General features: G+C 40.4%; 1 protein-coding gene across 15 annotated transcripts in view; it reads left to right on the top strand.

Moving 5' to 3' along the window:
• Positions 1–18505, top strand: part of c2cd5 (C2 calcium dependent domain containing 5) — a 112090-nt gene that overhangs the window by 15806 nt on the left and 77779 nt on the right. For 5 of the 15 annotated variants that reach the window (XM_048553766.2, XM_048553767.2, XM_048553763.2 and 2 more), the window contains exons 5-9: positions 797–892; positions 1417–1572; positions 2953–3154; positions 13401–13552; positions 16944–17147. In XM_048553766.2, coding sequence (XP_048409723.1) covers positions 797–892; positions 1417–1572; positions 2953–3154; positions 13401–13552; positions 16944–17147 — 810 coding nt within the window. Of the gene's footprint in view, positions 1–796; positions 893–1416; positions 1573–2952; positions 3155–12582; positions 12708–13400; positions 13553–16943; positions 17148–18505 lie in introns of those variants that run through there. The other 10 variants (XM_048553773.2, XM_048553772.2, XM_048553775.2 and 7 more) reach the window with 5 other exon arrangements.

Below are 18505 nucleotides of genomic sequence, written 5' to 3'. Positions count from 1 at the left end.
AGGATCTAAAACGGCCCGAGGTTGACTAGCCCTCTTGAAACCCAAATTGAGCAGTGGTGAGCAGGTTATTGCTAAGCACATGTTTAAGTCTATTAACAAGAGGTGGACAGAAACATTGGGAAAGGTCATTGAGCCCCATGAGTCTGTTCCACTGGTCAATGAAATGATGGCTGATCCATGTTTTAACTTTATTTATTTGCATGAGGTCCTGTAGCACTCTACATCATTGCTAAACAGAAATCCTGTCAATCTCTGCTTTGAAGAATTCAGTTACTCCCTCTTCTCAAGTTTTTTTTTGTAGGGTGGATGGTGCGTTGGAAATTTGATGTTTATGAGCCTTTTTGCCTTTACATTTTATAAAAGAAGGCCTGCCTGTGAGTGATATCCAATATGTAGTATGTGTCACATTTAGAACATTTTGCAGTAGTATGTGCTGATTGTCATTTTGTTAGTTAACAATACTGAGGTATTGGTATCTTTCAATGTTGCTGACTTGCATCAGCTGCATGGAGCAAATGGGTTCTCATTTTTTTCCTGCAATTTAATCTAATGAAACAGTAATGAACTGAAAGTTAAAGAAGGTGACTCTCATAAGTATGTTGAAAACAAGGAAAATCTGAAATCTGGAAAAAACTAGGCTAAGATTTAGGACATGTTTGAGCTTCATTCACTTCTATTATGTTCAAAAATCCAACAACACTTGAAGCCAGGAGGCAATTTGTGAAGGTCAACCCATACTTGGCTCTATTGCCTTGTTGAGGTAGTCAAGTAAACGGGTCTATTTGTTTTGAAACAGGTATCCGAGGTGAAATTAACGTTATGGTGAAAGTGGATCTTTTCAATGATTTGAACCGCTTCAGACAATCATCGTGTGGGGTCAAGTTCTTCTGCAGTAAGTTGTTTATTTTTTAAATTTAAAAAATCCTGAATTGTTTTTGTTTCTGTAAATTTTGGCAATATACTGATTATCAGCTTAGTAAATTCTGCAAAGATTTTAATTAAATAAAGATGATGTGTCTTTGTGGTGCATAGAACACTTCTGCACTTTCTGCAGTAATTTTCAACATAAGTTCCTGCTATTTCTATCAATATTGTAGAACTCCTGAGTGCATTCTGTATTGTTGATGTTTTGAACTGTCATACCAATGTTATTGCTGAAGGTGTTTACTGCTAAGTTGTCAAGCTCTTTTCAATAGGCAGGTAGCTGCTGAGGTCTAGTTTGGGATGGCCAAAAGTCATTCCCTGTAAGATCCACACACAACCAATTGAGATAGAAACTTTAATCCTCTCAGACTGGATTGAAATCAGATCAGAAAATGGAAGTTTTCACATCATATTTTTACCCTAATGCTTTTTCAAAGCAACCTTTTAACCTTCCTTTGCAGAATAAGCTCTGAAGTCTATGTTTCTCCACAGCTACGTCCATTCCTAAATGCTATAAAGCAGTAACAATCCATGGGTTTGTTGAAGAATTGGTAGTGAATGAGGATCCAGAATATCAGTGGATTGATAGGATACGCACACCCAGGGCTTCGAATGAAGCCAGACAGAGGCTAATATCACTGATGTCAGGTAAAATAAAATCTGATTTTTGTGGAGAATATTTGTTGATATAAGTCTATTTGATGGTGTAATTTTAATTGGTAGTGAAAATGTGACTTTAGAAACTATGTATTGTGCTATGTGCAATATGTTCAGAAATGTTGCTATGGGGAAAAAATTGGTGTTGTTATTGAACCTACACACCAAAATTAGGGCCGTTATAGCTTGGAGTAACCAGCACCTGACACTTCACAAATCTGAGATAGTTGAACGTGTTACAATTTACAAATATTCTGAGCGGCCGATTTAGTTCGCTACATCCTGAGAGTGAAGTTTTTAGGTTGTCTACATTTTCAATAATACAATTTGTTGGATAGATACTTTGGAAATTTCCAAATTTTTCATATAGACTTGATCTGAATTTTAGGTGTCCTTCTAAGAAAGTGACAAACTCTGTAATAATCACGTCAAAATTGTACTGATCTATTCTCAACACATGCTAATTGATCTGTTTTGTAATTCCACCCTTTTGGATCTTATTTTAATTTCAGATTTCTAGAATTTTAAGTTTACTTAATTTGTAAAATTATGATTGTTAATTTTTGGCTGACTTGTTTATATATGTTTGCTTAACCATTGTTGACATGCGACAAAAGACTCGATGTATTCATACTGTGTAAATATGTGGAGCAGGATGCCTAATACTACTGAGAAACCACACTTATAAGTGAGAAAGTTAGTTCTGCATCTTTGTGAAAATTCCAAATTTATTAGTTTGAAATCATAAAACCCCAATTTGTCCTGTCTCCACTTGTTAAACAAGCAGGTTTCTTGCAAAGTGAGTCACAATGTCTTTGTGTTAAAGCAAAAATTCTCCACCATGATTGAGTTTCCAATTAGAGTTACCATTTCCTCAAAGTAAATCTTTTAACAGTGATTTGACAACGGCAAGTACTGCAGCACAGCTTTACCTGTAATGTTCCTTTAATTATGGCACTGTCTGTAATGTGCACTATAATTCATCAAATAATCTACATGCTTAGTTGAAAAATGTTTTTACACATTAGATTATTACTGACTATGGAATGCGATACCTAGTATTGCTGAGAAAGCGCACATTCATGCAGGAAAGTTGGCTGTGCACCTTCGTCAAAATTCCATGTATTTTATTCTAGCTGTTTGTTCTGACCTGAAATTGGAGAAAATCAGTACCAAAACTCATTATTTAATTTACACATCATTGCAGAAAATTTAAACTTTTAGAAATACCTGGGTTGTAGGCCAGTTTCTCAAAAGTTGCTTTACCTACAATGTCATCTTGATTTATATGCCACGGTGCTTGAACACGCAATAAAGTTTGTGTATTTGATCAAATCACCTTGAGTACCAATGAGTATTTAATATTAACAGGAGAACTCCAACGAAAAATTGGCCTAAAGGTACTTGAGATGGGAGGCAATGCCGTAGTGGGCTACCTGCAGTGTTTTGACTTGGAAGGTGAATCTGGTTTGGTTGTACGTGCTATTGGGACTGCATGTACACTCGATAAACTGAGTAATACAGCGACATCACTCCTACCTCCATGTAGTTCCCCATCTAAAGACCTGAAAGAGTAAGTATAAAGTTACAATTATCTGCAGTAGCTTTCTCTGCATTATTTCATATTATGTTGCAATCCAGTTTCATAAGCAGAATTAAGGAATGTGCAAAAGGATTTCTTGGAATTGCTAGTGCTCTAAAAGCACAATCGTTCAAGTGCATGACATAGAAAAAAGTTAAGCACAAGATTCAATGAATTATAAATTGAGACAAAGAAAGTATGTATAATCCCTCAAACCTCTGAGATTACAATGCTACACCTGAATCAGAATTTGCACCTTGTTTTGCACAGTATTTTGAAACTAAAATAATCGTTATGGTTTCATCATATATGTTGACTTTCCCATAGTTCTCTCATCCTGTGACTGAACATTTGCATAGAACATGTTATTTCAGCTGCATAATCAGAAATGCAAGCCTTCATTCAGTCCAATGTTTATATATCTATATATTTAGTATGTTTACTTAAATTACAGAAAAACACAGCCACAGTGTTGTTGTAACATTTTGACAGGCGTTTTCCACTGTCACTATGAATTCAAGTCACTGGTCTTGATAAGGATAAGGAGAAAATCTTTTGGGATTGAGAGCAGAAGAAATTTCTTCTCCCAGAGAGTTGAGCCTTTAGAATTCACTACATAGAGATTGATTGAGGTCAAAACATTGTCTTCAAGAAGGAGATAGATACAGCTCTGTGACGAAAGGCATTGAAGAATATTGAGGCGGTGGGAAGATGGAGGAAATGAGGCTATTGAGTTCATTAATCAGCCAAGGCCATATCCAATGGTGGAGCTGGCTTGTGGGTCGAATGGCCTCTTCCTTTCTTCTGTGTTCCTACGTAACCTATTGGTGGTGGAGCCATCACAGTTCTTGTGTCACAAGGTCCTGTCCATTACCAGCATTAATCACGTGCTACTAACCAAGCATGGATTGCGTCTTCTGCCTGTAGTCCAGGGGACTAACGTCAGTTGTATGGGTTTGCAGCATTTCATCATGCACTTTCCTGACATCCACTTATTTAACAAATAGTGGTTATTAGGTGACCAGGAAAAATGGGCAATCTGACTTTTCCTTTCCTGGCCCAGGGCTATAAAGTCAGTTCTGGCAACTGGAGACACGTATCTAAGCAAGCACAGATTAGGACTGTGGTTTTTCTGCCTTTATAAAAAGCTCTAAGCAAATACCACAACATTTCAAATTTCTACTATGTTTTATGACCAGTCAAGATTAGGCAAGTTCACTCTGTGTCATGGAATTGTAGTCCCATCCATCTACCCCTTCCGTCTGCACAGTGAAGGTCTGGTATGCTTAATTGTCGATGGGGAACTGAGTGCTAATTCTGCTCATACCTGAAAATTTATTAAATGTTATTTTTGTTCCAGTTAGCATGTATTCTTGAGGTCGGCAATGTATAGTGTATTCTGCCCTTCATAGAATTTGTAATTTTAATTTTAAGATATGTAAAAGAAGTGTCTGTAAATTTGAGTGCCATGTTTTGAAATTCTGTGCTACATTGGAGCATGGTGCTTGATATTTTGTTGTTCTAAGAAGTGGTGTATTTTGTTTAAAATAGACAAAGACATGACATCTGGCTTTGCTAACTACTTTGAAACTTCTAAAAGGAAACAGTTTTGGAATGGGAATTAGTAGATCTGTTGTATTTGGACTTCCGGAAGGTGTTCGACAAAACATTCTGTGAGGTACTAAGTCTTAAGACAACAGCCCACTGTGTTGAGGTAGTATATTGACATGGGTAGAAAATTGGCTAATGGGGAGGAAATAGCGATTGGGGAAAAAGGGGCTTGCAACCTCTAACCAGTGAGATTCCAGAGGAAACAGTCCTGGGACTGCAGCTGTTTACGCAATCAGTGACTTCGACGAAGGAAGTGGATGTACTGTAGCCAAATTTGCAGACTCTCGAAATTAGGGGCAAGGCAAGTTATGAGAGGAAACAAAACAGTTAACAGAGATTAAGTGAGCAAAAAGTTGGCAAATGAAACATACGTGGAAAATGTGAAGTTCATTTTCGAAGGGAGAACAGCCCTATGTCAATTAGCAAGTGCTGGCATTTGATTTGGAAATGAATGAAAATTATTGTGAATGCATCTGAGTGACAGTTACCAACAATCTTCTCTTGTTGTTCACCGCCTGTTAATTTAGCAAGTGGATATGTCTGAATGAGTGTTTGGAAGACCTAGCCACTAAAATATCCCATTTACTTCTGTAACGCTGCAAAATCGCTCTGACAAATGATTACAAAGAGTTTGTGGAAATTCCGAGAACGATATCAGTCTTGCGGATCAGAGAACAAGATAATTTATGAATGAGAGTTGTGGGTATTCTGGATGAGTGAAGGATTAGTTACCAAAATATGACTTGTTCCTTTTTATTGTGCCCAAAAGTAAGAGAAACAAGGTGGAAAAATGTCCTAGAAATGGAGGCTATGTTAAGATTATGGTCTTTTTAAAGAGCTGGATTAATGGAAGATTAAACTGAACTGTTTTAACTTCAGTAGTCCAGGAAATCCAGAAATTTTATTGCTGAATTGCAGAAATGAAAATGGAAATGTCAGTAAATATAGGACCTAGTAGAACCCTCAAACTACTTGAATTAGTATCTTAATTTCATACTGGTGTTAATGCATGTCATTTCTGACATCAAACAAGGTCTTGGATGAGGCAATTAAAACGACAATCCACAAATATCTTGCAGAAAGTTCAGAAATTTACTATGTGATGGTACTCCTGTTGTATACTTTATTATAAATTCATTTGAGATGTTTTCAGCCACTCTAAGATTCTCCTTGCTGATTGTCAGCTTTGTAAGGATGATAATATTCGTAATGTTGATTTGAGTCGAGCCAAAAACCCTGTGACAGGTCAAGGTTTAGTGCCAGGCTCATTTGGTATTAACTGAAGCCTTTTTGGAGTACCTACCAAGTTGCTCAAGACATCTGATTATGCTGCTGAAATTCATGAGTTCTTGATATTATCTTGGTCAGAATATAAAAGGAACATCAATATTGTAATTTCCAAGTGTGCTTCTAACTTCTGTGCAATACCATGTGCCCACAGACAATTTCCTTTAATTCGTTTTTGAAAAAAAGTGTGTACTTCAAGCTGCCAGTCAGATCTAGGCAACTTTTTCTCCAGAGCTGTTTTAGTGATGCCAGTGGATGAAAGTAAGGATTACGTGTACGTAGGTTGGCTATATTTGTTTTAAAATAATTTACGCCTTCTGAACAGCATAGCAGCTCTTCTCAAACTACCTGAGATAAAGTGGAGTGAAGTGACTTATTATGATTTGGGCAATGACGGTTAGGTCTCTGGCTTGCATAAAATTCCAGTTCTGTCAAAAGTTAAGAATTGCTAGGATGCAGGTGATTTTTTTCCTACTAATTCTGTAGCGAGCATAAATCTGCTGTTGGGAGTAGTCGTAGAGTCAGACAGCATGGAAACAGACCTTCAGCCCAACTCGTCCGTGCCGAAGAGGTTTCTTTAAGCTAAACTAGTTCCATTTGCCTGTGTTTGGCCCTTATCCCTCTAAACCTGCCCTATTTATGTACCTGCCCAAATGTCTTTTATTTGTTGTAACTGTACCTGCATCTACCACTTCATCTGGCAGTTTGTTCGATTATAGGCACCAATCCTCTGTGTGGAGAAAGTTGCCCCTCAAGTCCCTTCTAAAGCTTTCCCCTCTTGCCTTAAAAATATACCCTCTGGTTTTGAACTCCCCAATCCAAGGGATTAAAAAACCTTTACTATTCATTTGATAATTTTGTGATTTTTATAAACTGCAGTTAGTTTGCTCCTCAACCTCTTATGCTCCAGGGAATGAAGTCCAAGTTGACCCAGCCTGTTCTAACTCAAGCCCTCCATTCCTGGCAACGTTCTGCATCTTTTCCAGTTTAATAATACCCTTCCTATGGTGGGTTGATTGATCCAGGGACACAGGGTGTTCAAAAAACAGTGGCTACAGCTAGCCCCTCATGAGATTTGATGGCATTCAGTTTTTCAACTAGCTTCCACCATCACCACTACGTGCTTTCTGCTGAGGCGAGGACTGGACCAGGTGTTCTCTGGTTGAGGTGCTGGGTGAGGATCTTGTGCGGTCACGATCCATGACCAGGGTTCAAGGACAAACTGGAGATTCGCCTCGGGCCTGGAACGCTGAATTTCTCTGCTATACCCAACTCCATCCCTATCTCTCTGTCTACAGCCCCCTCCCCCTCCCCACCCATCCACTCATGTCTTATCTGGGCTACCTCTGTATCTCTGCCGCACCCGAGGACCTGTGCTTCTCTATCGATGTGTGTTTCTTCCTCTGTCCGTGTATCTCTATCTCTTTCCCTCTTCCGTTTCTCTGTCTCTCTCTTTTTCTCTCTCCCTTCCAGCTGGGGACTGTCAGTGATGAACAATAGGTAGTGTGCAACAGCAGGCTATGTAATAACAAGGCCTGGTGTGTGGGTAGGGGGCTGGGACAGGGTAGTGTTTAGGCTGTACAATTATTGAACTTGATATTGAGTCCGGAGAGCTGCTGTGCGCCCAAGTGGAAGATGAAGTGTTGTTCTTCCAACTCGTGCTGAGCATCGCTGGAACACTGCAGCAAGCCAGAGAGACAGATGTTGCCCAGGGAATGGGGTGGTGTGTTCAAGTGGCAGGCAACAGGTAGTTCAGGGTCTTTGTTTTTTGCGAGCAGAATGCAGATGTTCTGTGAAGCAGCCACCCAGTCTACGTTTTGTGACCACATTGTGAGCAGTGAATGCAGTAGACTAGATTCTGGGAAGTGCAGATGAATTGTTGCTTTGCCTGGAAGGTATGTTTGTGCACTTGGATACTGGGGAGGGAGGAGGGTAAATGTGTAACACCATAGCTGGTTGCAGGGGACCCTGCTGTCCTCTGGACTCAACATTTGAGTTCAGTAATTTAAGCATCTAAACTCCCTTGTCCTAGCCCTCTCCCCCACACACCAGGCCTTGTTATCATATAGAGATCAGAGATAATGGGAACTGCAGATGCTGGAGATTCCAAGATAATAAAATGTGAGGCTGGATGAACACAGCAGGCCAAGCAGCATCTCAGGAGCACAAAAGCTGACGTTTCGGGCCTAGACCCTTCATCAGAGAGGGGGATGGGGGGAGGGAACTGGAATAAATAGGGAGAGAGGGGGAGGCGGACCGAAGATGGAGAGTAAAGAAGATAGGTGGAGAGGGTGTAGGTGGGGAGGTAGGGAGGGGATAGGTCAGTCCAGGGAAGACGGACAGGTCAAGGAGGTGGGATGAGGTTAGTAGGTAGCTGGGGGTGCGGCTTGGGGTGGGAGGAAGGGATGGGTGAGAGGAAGAACCGGTTAGGGAGGCAGAGACAGGTTGGACTGGTTTTGGGATGCAGTGGGTGGGGGGGAAGAGCTGGGCTGGTTGCGTGGTGCAGTGGGGGGAGGGGATGAACTGGGCTGGTTTAGGGATGCAGTGGGGGAAGGGAATCCACAAACCTGCCTGCCCTGGTCGACCCATCGTCTCAGCCTGCTCCTGCCCCACCGAACTCATCTCCACCTATCTGGACTCCATTTTCTCCCCTTTGGTCCAGGAACTCCCCACCTATGTCCGTGACACCACCCACGCCCTCCACCTCCTCCAGGACTTCCAATTCCCTGGCCCCCAACACCTCATATTCACCATGGACGTCCAGTCCCTGTACACCTGCATTCCGCATGGAGATGGCCTCAAGGCCCTCCGCTTCTTCCTGTCCCGCAGGCCCGACCAGGCCCCCTCCACCGACACTCTCATCCGCCTAGCGGAACTCGTCCTCACACTCAACAACTTCTCTTTTGACTCCTCCCACTTCCTACAGACTAAGGGGGTGGCCATGGGCACCCGCATGGGCCCCAGCTATGCCTGCCTCTTTGTAGGTTACGTGGAACAGTCCATCTTCCGCACCTACACAGGCCCCAAACCCCACCTCTTCCTCCGGTACATTGATGACTGTATCGGCGCCGCCTTTTGCTCCCCAGAGGAGCTCAAACAGTTCATCCACTTCACCAACACCTTCCACCCCAACCTTCAGTTCACCTGGGCCATCTCCAGCACATCCCTCACCTTCCTGGACCTCTCAGTCTCCATCTCAGGCAACCAGCTTGTAACTGATGTCCATTTCAAGCCCACCGACTCCCACAGCTACCTAGAATACACCTCCTCCCACCCACCCTCCTGCAAAAATTCCATCCCCTATTCCCAATTCCTCCGCCTCCGCCGCATCTGCTCCCACGATAAGACATTCCACTCCCGCACATCCCAGATGTTCAAGTTCTTTAAGGACCGCAACTTCCCCCCCACGGTGATTGAGAACGCCCTTGACCGCGTCTCCCGCATTTCCCGCGACACATCCCTCACACCCCGCCCCTGCCACAACCGCCCCAAGAGGATCCCCCTCGTTCTCACACACCACCCTACCAACCTCCGGATACAACGCATCATCCTCCGACACTTCCGCCATTTACAATCCAACCCCACCACCCAAGACATTTTTTCCATCCCCACCCCTGTCTGCTTTCCGGAGAGACCACTCTCTCCGTGACTCCCTTGTTCGCTCCACACTGCCCTCCAACCCCACCACACCCGGCACCTTCCCCTGCAACCGCAGGAAATGCTACACTTGTCCCCACACCTCCTCCCTCACCCCCATCCCAGGCCCCAAGATGACATTCCACATTAAGCAGAGGTTCACCTGCACATCTGCCAATGTGGTATACTGCATCCACTGTACCCGGTGCGGCTTTCTCTACATTGGGGAAACCAAGCGGAGGCTTGGGGACCGCTTTGCAGAACACCTCCGCTCAGTTCGCAACAAACAACTGCACCTCCCAGTCGCAAACCATTTCCACTCCCCCTCCCATTCTCTTGATGACATGTCCATCATGGGCCTCCTGCACTGCCACAATGATGCCACCCGAAGGTTGCAGGAACAGCAACTCATATTCCGCCTGGGAACCCTGCAGCCATATGGTATCAATGTGGACTTCACCAGTTTCAAAATCTCCCCTTCCCCCACTGCATCCCTAAACCAGCCCAGTTCATCCCCTCCCCCCACTGCACCACACAACCAGCCCAGCTCTTCCCCCCCACCCACTGCATCCCAAAACCAGTCCAACCTGTCTCTGCCTCCCTAACCGGTTCTTCCTCTCACCCATCCCTTCCTCCCACCCCAAGCCGCACCCCCAGCTACCTACTAACCTCATCCCACCTCCTTGACCTGTCCGTCTTCCCTGGACTGACCTATCCCCTCCCTACCTCCCCACCTACACCCTCTCCACCTATCTTCTTTACTCTCCATCTTCGGTCCGCCTCCCCCTCTCTCCCTATTTATTCCAGTTCCCTCCCCCCATCCCCCTCTCTGATGAAGGGTCTAGGCCCGAAACGTCAGCTTTTGTGCTCCTGAGATGCTGCTTGCCCTGCTGTGTTCATCCAGCCTCACATTTTATTATCTTGTTATCATATAGCCTGCTTATCTTTAGTTAGCTATCGTTAGTCACTAACAGTCCCCATTAACAGCTATTCACCCTCCTACCCAGATCATCATCAACTCCTTTATCTACCCAACTGCTCTACTCTCTTTGGCTCTGTCCCCACCTATCATTTACTCTCTGTCCCCTTCCCCTCCCTCTGTTCAGCGTGAACCAACACTTTTTCCTAGCTATCGTCTTTTTTTTAGGAAGGGTCCCCGGACCCGAAACATTCATCCTGACTTTTTTTCTTCACAGTTGCTGCCAGACCTGCTGAGCTTTTCCAGCAAATTATTTTTATTCCTGATTTACAGCATCTACAGTTCTTTTGGTAACTATCAAAAGTGATACTTCTATCAGAAGGTTCATTGTTTAAAAAAAAGTCATTGCTAGCTTTTGAATTTAATATCTCATTTGGTTAATGGGACAGATGAGTTTACATCTGGTGGGGAACAAAAGTTATTTTGATTGTTTGTAAAACCATGGTCCCAAAGGTGAATAGGCAGTCACCATGAACCTTGTGTATAAATTGCCCATACTCAAACCATTTTAATAAAATGCATTATTTATAAATGTTTCTGAAATAGAAATCCCATATGCAATATCCATTCCATAAATCATTATGGAAAAGGAATGGTCTGCATTTGTCAAACATCTTCCTTGACCTTAGAATATTCCAATGGATGTAGTTTGGTTAAAAACACTAAATGACAGCAGAGCACAGCTGGTACAGTGTCCATTCCTAAGACTGTGAATACAAAGATCCAATGAAATATTACATTTCTATTCTTGACAAGTTGATAACTGGTGAACTAGTCAAAGGCGGAACCGAACCTTGGATTTCTCTTCCGTGAATGTCTGTTGATACAACATTGATTGTAAATTTTAAATCTGAGATTTATAGCTTTCTTTGTCAGATTTGTAGGTTATCCATAGGTATTCTGGGACAGAAGTGGGAATATGGAGTTCAGGAACGGAGCAGCCCTGATTTCATCGGTGTTCAGAGGAACTGAATGTCACTTATGTAAATTAATAATTCGGTGAAAGTATTAATGATCAAACTTGTCAAAAATATTATTAAAAATAAATTGGAAAGAGACATTTTGGAAGTATGACAGATATTTTTCGGTGAGGCTCTCATTTTATAAGTTCTTAATTTTCAAGGGTGAAATAGAGCCTTTTCACGATTAGTGATTTATTTTGAATAATGCCCTTTGCAATTATAGATCAATTCATCTTTTTGAATGTTGTCAACAAAGTGGAGGTATTTTAATTATATGGGAGGATGTGCCAGTGGTGCTTTTTCCTTGCATATGCCGTAACAGCTATCTCAGCAATATTGGCCAAGAAAATAGATGGGTTACTTGCCCTCATCATTGTTTCATAAAGTGAAATACTTGAAGAGAGCCATGCCAACAAAATGTCATCAGAAAAAGGAATAAACCTTTTTAATTTGCTCCCCTAGTGAATAAAGTTCTGCGGATCCCATCGCTGTAAAACTCTGAATTGTTTTTGCTGTTGCAGTGTCTTTATTTCCATATAACGCTAATGTTTGCATGGCCAATTCTAGAAGGCTGGAAAATTGTATGATGTGAAGTACTTTTAAACATGTACAGTTTGAGATCTTCAAGCTTTTGCAAATAATGATCTAAAAACCAGTTTGTAATCTTAAAACTGATTTGAATGTGTGTTAACCTTGAGTTTCACTGTCCATCTCCTCAGCTTTTCATGTCACGTTTGAACGGCTCTAATACGTGCATGCTGGTTATGTCTGCAGATATTTCCTATTGGGTAATTCCATTGTTTCTGGTAATCCTACTTGTATATTATCCCAAAAAGTGAAGATGCTTGCTTTATATCTTTACTCCCTCACATTTGTTTTTTTTTAACATTGACAGTTCTACAGTGTGTATTTTTTTTCTCCTGGCTCCTGCTTCTTTCTGTCAGGTCTCCTTTGGTGCATCAGCCAAGCCATGGATGCCGTTCGACTCACAACAGCCCAATTCACACTGCTACGGGCTCGAGACTAACTCAGAACTTCTCTGTATCTGTTCCTACACTCATCTACACTGGTATGAGACTGCACAGGCTGAGGAGATGGGGATAGACGGGCCACAGGCAGAGGGTTCAGTGAGTAATGCTAGGCAGGTAGTGTAGGGAGGTACCATAAATTTTCAAGCCCTTCTTGGTTTAACTGGTAGTCCAGCTTCCAGAACCAAGAAATATATTGATCAAATTTTAAGTAGATATCAGCGTAGCATTTCTAAAGATAAAGTACAGAGGAAGTTTTGGTTTCTAGTTTACCAGTAACTTGAATAAAACATGCAGAAGCTTCACTTAACAAATCTTTTTTGTTTTCATTTTTAGCTGTGATGCACTATTTTGGTGTTCCGGAATAAGGAAACATGAGTTTCAGTTCCGCATCTTCGAGCTTTCTTTTGTTATCTAGTTAAAATGCATTGTGTAATTTTAAAGTCATATTTCATGCTGTTTTATTTACACAATCATCTTGCTCAGGTTTCTAGTACATGGTTTGATTTGTGTTCCAGAATTTATAACCTGCTTCTTGTGTGTTGTTGACAAACCTGGGTAGCCATATGTTTCCCCACAATCTTCAGTGTATGGACAGCGGTTCTTTGCCTTTTGGCGTTGTCCCCAGCCTGCACGTAGAAGCAACTGCTGTCTCCCCTGTACTTGGATCATTCCATTATTGCTTAGATCCTTAACACAGGGTTACTGAATGTGTTTCCCGCTTCTTCTGGCAGGGTTCCCTTCAGTGAAGATCCCAACCCTGTTACTCATTCATCTGGACCCTCCACCCCACTGAAAAATCAAACCTATTCCTTTTCACCTTCCAAGTCCTACAGTCGACAGTCCTCCTCTTCTGACACAGATTTGAGTTTGACACCTAAAACTGGTAAGGCACCTCCACCCCGCTTCTTTTTTTTGTTGTAAATTTATGTTTCTTTGCACTTGAAACACCTCATTCTGTTTGACTAAACCTTATTCCTCTTGTTGAGCTAGAGAGCAGCAAACTGAATTGAATGAGGAATTATTTTTCATTAAGTCTTTCAATCACAATGAATGAATTCAGATGCTGTGGAAATTTAACTGTTTATGTTAGCTGGACACTTTTTTTTTAACATACAAAAGCTGAGCTAAAGTCTGTCTTCGGGAAAATGATTAAATTGGGTACTCTGTCTGGGTTGAAATAATTTTTCAGACCCCTTAATTTTCAGCTTGAATTGGCTGTAACTTGGCTTACAGACATCTAAAGATTTGAATTATAAATTGTCATTGTGTGTTCATCCTGTTCTATTCAGGTGTATGTGCTTTTTTTGAGTAAAAATGTCTGAGTCATGATCAACAACGTTCAGAAGGTAGTTCAAAAGATACCCAAAGTTTGTTTTGACTGAAGGACTGCTTCTAATTTCTGCATGTTGGAAACCTTTTGATATGTTTGAAATGGTAGTGGGTAAATGGAGTTCTAGAATTATTGTACATTGGTAGCAATAGGAATGTGCCCTTGTGAGATCATGGATGCAGCTACAGACATCGTGAATCTGCTAAAGTACACATATTTCATCTTTAACAGCATTTATTTAGTTTATTATAATTTTCTTAAGACAACAGCAAAAACTGAAACAGTTGGATTTTCCTTTAGCATTTGAGGATTTTTTTTTGTTTTGTTTTTGGTCCAACTAGAGAAACTTGGGCAGTAGTTTTGTCCATATTTTTTGTATGAAACTCTTCATCTAGGCTGTTTTGTTACTTTTCTGGGGTCAGAAGTTGAAGCATTAAAAGAAAATTGCTGGCAAGACTTTGCTGTAAAGGACAATGACAGACAAATGTTTTTGTTAGCATGCTGAAAATCAAAGCATTTTGATTGACTTGGAAAGGAGCAAGGAATTAAATACAACATGCCAAAAAAATGAGACAACCCAATTTTGGGAACTGCAACCTACACAAGAAAAAAGCAGATATTGTTAAATGATGAGAGAAGAACATTTGAAAAAAAAATAGGCCAACACCAAAGTCTGCTTCAACTTTATTAAGGGTAGAAATTGAAGAAAGAGTACAGAAGCCTGAAAATGCGGGTCCACTGTGAAAAATTGAAGTTCTGGAAGTATGTACCAAAGATAACCAGAACAGTGAAGTACATGAACAAGCCATTCTCCTACTTGTTTCACAGTTACCGGTTATTCCCTGACCAGCTTTCATATTTATTAGATCATCTTTATTATCTTCAACATGACTCCCATCACTGAGCACATTTTAATAATTCTGAACCCTTCTATTTTTTCTGGAGGAGTTGCTCCCCTCCATGGGGGAGATTTGTTCATTTATTTCATGCACTAAACTTCCACCTACCCTTACCTAGCAATTTGCTGTGTGATACTTGTCTTTTTACCTCCTCCTGTGCCTTTTCCCAGGCCCCAAATATTTATCTCCCGTCACACAGTAACCTGTGTCCAGTCATAGCCAAAGAGTCATCTGCAATGGCTTCTCTGTTCCTGATCTCATATTGTTAGCTCTTTGTCCCCTAAGGAACTAATCTTGGCCTCCATTATCAAAGCACAGCATTGATTTTCCACTATATGTTGATGCTGTTTAGTTCTATCCCTCCACCTTTCTTGATCCCCCTACAGTTTCTAAATTCTCAGGTTAATTGTCTGATATTTCACATTACTTGAGTGGAACTGTCCTCCAGCTAACCTTTTTGGAAAGACCAAAAACATTGTCTTTAGTCTTTGTGCTCGTCAAAATTCTGAAACTCCTTACCTAACAGTGGATGTTCCAACTGCAGCAATTCCCCACCGCCTTCTCGAGGGAGTTTGGAATAGGTATCAAGTGCTGCCTGGTCAGCGGTGCCCATGCCCTGTGATGTAATTTTTTTAATAAGTAGACATTGCAAACTGGATTCGGTGTGCATGTCAAGGCCATTGCTGAACAATCTTTTTTAAAGGATACTGCATTGTTACTGCCTTCTGTATCAATGAGAGTTGAATAGGTTGATTTTCCCACCCGAAAGACTATGAATGCACTGTTAGTTTTTACTTCAAAAAGTTATGAATACTGGAGACTTTTGGCATTCCACAGATATAAAATTAGGGTCTTTTGGTGTAGAAAAATTGTCCAGTGACACACACAAACTTGAAAAATTGCTACATACCCAGTTATGTCCAATTCAACAAGTTGACCTTTTTCAAGGGTTTCAGTCAGTGAAACAAATGCAGTAAAATTAAGCTGGAAGTCATTCAGGATTTTGCATTCTAAAGATTTCCATTTGTGTGAAGTTTAACATACGCATCGTAGAGAATCTAGGAATCTCTGACAGTTGTAATGAGGGCACACGCTGACAGTTTTGCTATTATTTTAACAGCAAAATATGGAACAATTAGTTTTTACTTTAGGAATAGCCATTTTTTTCTCCACTTTTATGAAAGACACTTTTTTTTAAAGGAATCCAGAGAATGGAATGAGCCAAATTTAGTCTGGACGTTTTCTTTATTGTGCTCACGTTTAAAATAGTTTGTTTGGATTTAAATGTCTACGTGGAATGTCTGTAGTAGTTTGTGAATTTAATATTCACATCCTTTTAGCTAGGTTGCAAGTTTGTTTATGGACACATTTTCAAACAAAAAGCTTGTCCAGAACTACAGATCAATAGTGTAATTAAACATAGGTTTTTGATTTTAAATGCATAAATCATTGGTAAGACAACAATTCTGCTTTAAGAAGGTGTGTTGCATCAGTGTTAAGCAATTATTTCTCGTGCTTTGGGAAGGGCTTTGTAGGTGGAGCAAAACGAAGAAAGAGGTGCTGGAGAAAGATTCTTCATTTTATGCACCCACTGGGATAATGTTATCCATGTATGGGTCAGCTATCCCAAGTATTTAATTGACAGGTGTTCCAAATTGTTTCAGTTAGTTTAAAATGTTATATCTGAACTGTAAGGAAACTTTTTTGCTAATATTTTCTTAAAAAGACCTAAGTTCTAAGAAATTTAAAATCCCAAAGGACTAAACTTTTTCAATTGTACAGAAAATGCTTCATGCCCTTTATAAGTGTATCATTTTATGTCAATATGTAAAAAAGCATTTGTTTTTATCAATTGATTGAATCAGCCTCTGAAGGTTTTCATTGGTTCTTTGTGTAATTTGTGTATATGTGTTTTTTTTTGCCACATGTATATTTAATTTGTTTTGCTTTTGTATGACTTCCCATTGTGATGTTTTCTTCATCTTCTGTGCATGATCTTCTGAATCTCCAACTTCTTTTCATTTTTTTCTGCAACCTTTCTCCAGCAGCACCTTCCCATGAGGGGCCTAGGATTTTCTTCTTTCCCAGTTCCCCTCCTCTCTCTTCCGGTTCCCCATTTCATAAAAGTACACATCTCCTTCGCTTGGAGGCTCTGCACAGCCTTACTCCTCCTCATTCTGGCTATGCGAGTCCAGTCTGTCTGAGGAAAACTGTGTCTTTCAATGAAGAGTTGCTTCTAACTGCCTCTGGTAGGATTGATTAATGTAAAGAAAAACTATTTTTCAGAAATCCAGTTTGCTCAGTGCCTAAGGTGTTTTTGGTTACTTTATATTAAAGCAAACAATCAGAAAAATGCAACTGAATTAAGGGGAAGAAAGCATGCTAAAATGAAAATTGTTTTGATGTTAATTGGCAAGTGAGAAGATATTTAAGAAAAACAAATCAAACTAATGTACATTTCTGTAAATGGCAAATTTAAACTTTTTTTTTTGCTCTGCACTTAAACAGTTACTAGTAACTCAAAAGCTTAGAAGTTATCTACAAATTTGCCCTAGCAATTTTCTGTCATAGAAATTGATAATGGAGATAAAATGGGGGAATTTGAACTAGGAATTGACTGAATCATGGCTATTAGTTATCGGGAATCACTTCATTCATTCATTGCATAGTTCATTAAATATTTGTCTTGTTGAATGTTCTGGTTTCTGTGTGCAGTTCAATGCTTATTTTATTCATTCGTTTATATTGTTAATTTCATTATATACTTACCTGCTGATCAAATTAAGGCTGATTTCCTTATAACTAAGATAACAAGGGGCAGAGCTGGATGAACACAGCAGGCCAAGTAGCATCAGGGGAGCAGGCAGGCAGACGTTTCTGAAGAAGCGTCTAGGCCTGAAACATCAGCCTTCCTGCTCCTCTGATGTTGCTTGGCCTGCTATGTTCATCCATCTCTGCACTTTGTTATCTCAGATTGTCCAGCATCTGCAGTTCCTACTATCTCTTGCTTAAAACTATGTTTCTTTACATAATTTTTAAGTAGTGTGTTTTAATTCTGTATTGTCCTTTCTTCAGTACAACCTCGCATGAGCTCATTTTTCTCTTGTAAAAAGAAATTTACAAAATTGTGTGCACTTTTGCTATGTATTGTTTACTCCTTTTTAAAGAAAATTAGCTTATGTGAACCAAAGGCCTATACAGAAGTATCGGTAAGTCTGCACTGTTTCCTTATCAAAGGCACAGCTAAAACTTTTAACACCAAATTTATATAAGGTTTTTTCATTTTTTTTTTCCCTGTCATTACAGTTTGAAAAATAATTTACGTAAAAGTGTATGTGAATTACAAGAAAGTGATTATTAAAGAAAATGATTTCAGTAGGAAAAAGTTACCATTGTAAAAGTCAGCAACACATTTTAAAATGAATACTAGGTTTTCCATTAAATTTTAGTTGGGACCAAGTCAAGTTCTAGGTGAATCAGGATTGAGGAGATTATTAGACGAGGATCTGAAATTCACATTTTGAAGAGTTGTATTATGTCGATATTTTTATATTTCTGTTTAAATTCCCATCTCCACGGATACAATAGAAGCTGCCTATATGAACTT

Source organism: Stegostoma tigrinum, chromosome 25 (assembly GCF_030684315.1).
Source record: "Stegostoma tigrinum isolate sSteTig4 chromosome 25, sSteTig4.hap1, whole genome shotgun sequence".
Taxonomy (NCBI): Eukaryota; Metazoa; Chordata; class Chondrichthyes; order Orectolobiformes; family Stegostomatidae; genus Stegostoma; species Stegostoma tigrinum.
Note: the sequence above shows the minus strand (reverse complement) of the source record. Positions and strands in the feature narration are given on the sequence as shown.